This window comes from Cariama cristata, unplaced genomic scaffold (genome assembly GCF_000690535.1).
Source record: "Cariama cristata isolate BGI_N322 unplaced genomic scaffold, ASM69053v1 scaffold29179, whole genome shotgun sequence".
Classification (NCBI taxonomy): domain Eukaryota; kingdom Metazoa; phylum Chordata; class Aves; order Cariamiformes; family Cariamidae; genus Cariama; species Cariama cristata.
In genome coordinates this window covers 1-2,406 of record NW_009634499.1, presented here as the reverse complement: position 1 = coordinate 2,406, position 2,406 = coordinate 1, and the positions used below count along the sequence as shown (strand labels likewise).

The following is a 2,406-nucleotide window of genomic DNA, read 5'->3' as shown; positions in this document are numbered from 1 at the left end:
TGCAGGTGTCGGGCCTGCAGCAGCACTTTTTGGGGATATTTCCCTTAACCCCACAGCTTTAACACGGCACACCCTCTCGTCCTGTGCGATCACCCCAGCAAGCCTGGTGCTGGAGGTTGGCTTTCCCCATCACCCCTCAGCTCCATGGGGCTGCCGGGGCAGCTACCTCCCTCCTGTGCTCCGCAGCCCCCATGCAGGTCCCCAGCCTCATCAGGGGGCTTTGGGACTACACTGAGCTGGTGCGGGCCATCCCCTCCCATCAAGGGACTGCTACAAGTCAGTGGGTAAAAAAGAAAAAAAAAATTTATTGTGCAATCTGCACCTTTCGTCCCTAACTACACAGGCTCTAGACAACATAAATAGAGGGACTGGACCGGCAATAAGGTTCCCTTGTGATCGGCAGGGTTGGAAGATGCTGGTTCCTCAAAGAGGGGCTACAAGCCCTTGTTTCCATCAACATATACAATGCAGTGTAGGTCTAGGCAGCATACACATATACATACTCATATAAATTTCTGTTTGTGGGGTGGCATTGGCCACGCACAGCATAATCACATTATACACAGGGTGTGTTACACCGCAGCACCGACTGCCAGCTGGCCACAGGCTCTGTGCGTCTCTGGTGTCTCCTTTGCTCTTGAGCGGGGCCTTGCCAGGGGCCGAGCGCTGCAGAGCCCCGGCACTGCCATGGCACCCACCACGTCAACGGGCAAGGAGGCACGGTGGCTGCTCGAAGGGCAAAGGGATCCATGCTCGTGGCCTCCTTCCTTCAGTGGGACCACAACATGGCTTTGGGCGGTGGAAGACATTTCTTCAGCCCAACTACACTGCGTGGCCCAGGAGCAGCTGTGAGCAGAGGTGCCCCATCCACCAGCCCCTAGCCTCCTCTAGCCCAAATTTGGTCTTTGGAGCTTTTCCTCTCAAAACCACCTTTGCGGTGAAGATGCACATAAAAGCTCTAAGCAAAAAGTGCCATCTCACAGGTGCTTCCTTGCAGCGGCCCAGGGGCCCACAGGCTGGCTAACCTCTCCTGTAATTCATGAGGAAACTATCATAGAGCAGTATCGGAGGACTGCGTGGTTCCTTGTGTCCCAGTCTTGCAAAGATGTCACCGTGCCAGGAAATAAGGGAGACCAGTGGCACTGGCCCACATGGAGTGGGCTGCCTGCCTGGGCAGGTCAGTCCAGTCCATGGTGACTGGGGCGAGACCAGGACACAAGCAGAAGCTGGAGAGGGGTCTCACGGGGAGCTCAGAGCCCACTGGCCAGAAGCCCTGCTCCCCATCAGAGCTTGTGCCACGAGCGAGTCTCCCGCAGCTGGAGCTCTGCTGCAAAGAGACGGCACTGGGCAGACTAACACCGAGGGCTCGGCACCTGGAGAAGGTCCTGGGCACACATGCCATCCTGGCTCTCTGGCACCAGGCACTAGGGCTGGGTGAACCCGCTGGCACACTGGGACAGGGTATCTCAGCAAGCACTCAGCATAAGCTAGGAAACCCTCTGGACCAGGGCAGCCAGTGTAGATGTGGGGAACGGTGTGGGATGCTCACAGGACGCTCGCCCCAGCAGAGCTGACGGGGTTTGGGGCAAGCTGGCACTTCTGCACCCACACACGAGGACCTGGGCTACTGAGTGAGCCCACCCTCAGTCCCCAGCTCAGCATGGCCCCCGGCTGCAGACAGAATGGTGGCCCCATGGCAGGACGGCAGCTTTGCACTGACCAGGGTGAATAGGCCCAGGATGGAGCTGCAGAAGCCATGGCAGGACAGGCTGTGCCCCTCCTGGGAATTTGGGGAGAAGTGGGCTGTGATGGCTCCCAACACCCCACCCTGGGGCTCCCCCCTCTCCAAAATAATGACCCCAAAACCAAGTAGCAGCAAGAGACATGTTTGGGAGAGCCAGCCCCCACGGTGCCCCTGTCGTGGCTCCCCTGCTGCTACTCAAAGGACAGTAAATCGGGATGAGGCCCCTCCACCTCCCAGCCAGGGGTACGTGGCTCTGGCCGCCCTGTGCTCCCCAGTGATTCGTGCTCCAGCCCCGGTCTCCGGGAGGGCTTCTCCATGCAGGGTGAGGTCTCAGTGGCCCTCTCGCCTGCTCGCCACTGGCTCTCCAGGCTGCCCTTATGGATGAGGTCAGGCACAGGAAGGGCACCAGTGGGCTGGTCCCCACTGGGCTCCGGGGTGCCCATCATGTTGGGGACCCCAGGACATTCTGGAGGGGACGGGTCTCTCATCCCCGACCGCTCCTCTGCAGGGTCAGGGTGGGCTGTAGGTGGTTCGGGGGGCTCCTCTATGCTGCTCCTTGGGCTGGTCCCCGCCGGCTGCGGCGCGATGAGCATGTCCTGTGGAGTCTTCAGGGCGCGCGGCGTCCGCTTCTTGGTGACGGGGGGGGGGGGGGCCCGCCGGGG

General features: G+C 60.3%; 1 protein-coding gene across 1 annotated transcript; it reads right to left on the bottom strand.

The window, feature by feature from the left end:
• Positions 1-1,935: 1,935 nt before the first annotated feature.
• On the bottom strand, positions 1,936-2,388 carry LOC104167058 (chromosome unknown open reading frame, human C1orf226; the record flags this gene model as incomplete). The annotated part of the gene is made up of 1 exon (XM_009707182.1): positions 1,936-2,388. A coding segment is annotated over one exon (453 nt), but the record flags the coding sequence as incomplete, so codon positions are not given.
• Positions 2,389-2,406: the final 18 nt, after the last annotated feature.